General features: G+C 37.4%; 1 protein-coding gene across 1 annotated transcript; it reads left to right on the forward strand.

The window, feature by feature from the left end:
• The first annotated feature begins 1,732 nt into the window (after positions 1–1,732).
• On the forward strand, positions 1,733–2,670 carry LOC100720141 (olfactory receptor 4C46-like). Its single transcript, XM_013150567.2, is given in 2 exon segments — positions 1,733–2,051; positions 2,054–2,670. Coding segments are annotated over 2 exon segments (930 nt in total). The 5' UTR covers positions 1,733–1,738.
• Positions 2,671–2,889: the final 219 nt, after the last annotated feature.

The raw sequence follows: 2,889 nt of genomic DNA on the forward strand, positions 1-2,889 counted from the left end.
CATTTTGACCCTGAAGTAGAGCCAAAAGTCTCACAGTTTCAGACTCAGTGAAGAATGTGGATCAGGACTCACAGTAATGGTTTTATAAGCCTGCTTTACCATTGCATAAAACTCAGGCAGCAGATTTCACTGTATTTTTATCAAAACATAAAAATTCTCACAAAAAAGACTTCCAGAACTACTTCAGAAAGTATGATGAGGTAGGTGTCTTTGAAGAAGAAATATTTTAAAAGACATTAATGGCCAAGTGTCAGCTACTGTGATATGGTTTTAAAGCTTAAAAATTCACTGTATCTTTTGACCACCTCTTAGAGTCATCTTATACTTCAGCCCTTTACAAGAAATACTTTTCAAAAATCATTTTGACAGCAGTGGAGGGTCGACATACTGACTGTGTCCCAAATCATAGTCACTTTACTATACAGCTTTTTTGAGAAATCATCTGGCTAATTCACTAAATTTCCCAGGCTGAGCTTAAACTTGCCATCCTGCCTTATCCTCCCAGGTCACCACCATGGAGGTGTGCACCACCATGCCTAGATTAAGAAAAGACTTTTGATGTTATATTGTATAGTGTTTCCTGATAAGTAGTAAATTTATTTATCAAGAATATCCCAAAGCTTTAGTAAATCACAATTGAATGAAATACACATGCAAAAAAATAATATCACTTCATTGTTTACTTCTGTTTGTTTACCAAGAAAATTATAATTTTTCTGCATTCCGAGAGTCTTGATACTAAATGAAAATTTATAGTTCGGTTATTATTGCTTCTCAAGTAAAATCTTAGAGTTAAAAAAAAAAAAAAAAAACTAGTGAGGGCAGATAAATCCCCTCAGAGGAAGTAGCAGCAGGCAGTGTCACCACCACCTGGCCTGAAATTGAATGTAAAAGTGATTGTGGGAACAGGAGAGTCCTGCAAAACAGTTAAGGTTTCCCCTAACAAGCAGCAGTCAGTGGAAAGCACCCTTTTGTCCACAATGTAGGAGACAGACAGTCAAATACATGCCTGACAGCCTCTCTTCCCCCCTCCACCATACATTTGGTTGCCCCTGCAAATGGGTTCAGAAGGAGTGTGGAACTGACCCTGGGGTCAGCCACCAGGGTGCCAGGCATAGAGTAACATCTGAAGGACAGAGAGAATGTGTTTTGCACTTAGCCAGAAAAAGAAAAAAATATATAGAAAAACTAAAGTGTGTCTCAACATAGGTATTCATTTAATTCATATTTATAGAATGTCTCATGAAGCAGATGATGATGAATTAAATTATTATATTTTAAATTAGCCGAAGTTTGCAGTTCATAAAGTTTGCATTACTTATCAGGAATTGGTATAGATATGTATTGATTCCTTTACCTCCCTTCCCACAAAGAAGTTATTTTGCAGTTTAACAATTTCTAATAGAAGACAGGGTGCAATAAACTTTACACATCAACAGTGTGTGCAAGTGAAGCTTGCCAACAGTGATATAATGGAGGTTTCACCAGCCTTGTAAGAAACTAAAAGGGCTGCAAAGTGTTGATAAAATTTCCTTTTATGATATAGAAAACTTGTGTGTTTATTCTCTTCTGAAATACAATGAAAGAAAATATCTTATTTTACTAAAGTTTTTGGCTTATCTGATGAGCCAGAATTTGTTGACTCATTATATTGACTATAAAAATTATATTGACTATAAAATATAATTTTATTTTTACAGGTTAATCAACCAACTCTGACTTTAGCAATAGCACCAAAATGGATGAAAACAAAATGAATGTGACTGAATTCATTCTAATGGGGCTGACACAGAATTCTGAGATGCAGAAATTTCTATTTTTTGTCCTACTTATCACCTACATTGTCACTGTCACAGGAAACCTACTCATGGTCATTACTCTAATCTTCAGCCAGACATTGGACTCCCCGATGTACTTTTTCCTGGCATTCTTGTCTCTGATAGATGCGTGCTACTCCTCTTCCATAATCCCTAAAATGTTAGCTGATTTGCTTTCTGAGACAAAAACTGTCTCATTCAATTTCTGCATGACACAGATTTTTCTTGAACATTTCTTGGAGGTTCAGAGATTGTCCTCCTTGTGGTCATGGCCTACGACCGTTATGTGGCCCTCTGTAGACCCCTGCACTATGCGACTGTGATGAACTACAACATGCGCTGCATCCTGGTGGGGGTGTGTTGGGCAGTGGGCTTTCTCCACTCATTTGGGCAGATTCTAGTCACATTCTGGCTCCCATTCTGTGGCTCTAACAAGATAGATCACTTCATGTGTGACATCTTCCCCCTGATACAGCTTGCCTGCACTGACACTTTCCTCCTTGGGCTCTTGGTTGCTGCTAATGGTGGAGGAATGTCCATTATCACCTTTATTGTATTGTTGTTATCCTATGTGGTCATCCTGTGCTCTCTGAGAACTCACAGCTCTGCAAGGAGGAAAAAGGCCCTGTCAGCCTGTGGCTCCCACATCACAGTGGTCGTCTTGTTCTTTGGGCCCTGTATTTTTTTGTATTTACGACCGGTGGCTAGTTTTCCGATGGATAAACTAGTGGCAGTATTTTATACTCTGGTCACTCCCATGTTAAACCCTATCATCTATAGAGCAAGGAATACAGAAGCAAAAAATGCCGTTAGACTGTTATTAAGCAGGAACACAGTTTTAGACAGTAAATGATCTCATAAAAATTTACTTATTTCATGTTCTTTAGAATTTCATATTTCATGGAAGTTGCCCTAATCTATGGACACTATAGTTCCAGAACACTCACTGGATAGATGTTATTTTGACTGTGACTCTCACTAAAATGTGTGTATATAGTATGTTTTCCTTAATATACGTATACATCATAAAGTTCAATTTATAATTCAAACTGATAAGAAACAATAATATTAA

The sequence above is a fragment of the Cavia porcellus genome, unplaced genomic scaffold (assembly GCF_034190915.1).
Source record: "Cavia porcellus strain 051 isolate PalLab524CR breed Dunkin Hartley unplaced genomic scaffold, mCavPor4.1 scaffold_17, whole genome shotgun sequence".
Lineage (NCBI taxonomy): Eukaryota > Metazoa > Chordata > Mammalia > Rodentia > Caviidae > Cavia > Cavia porcellus.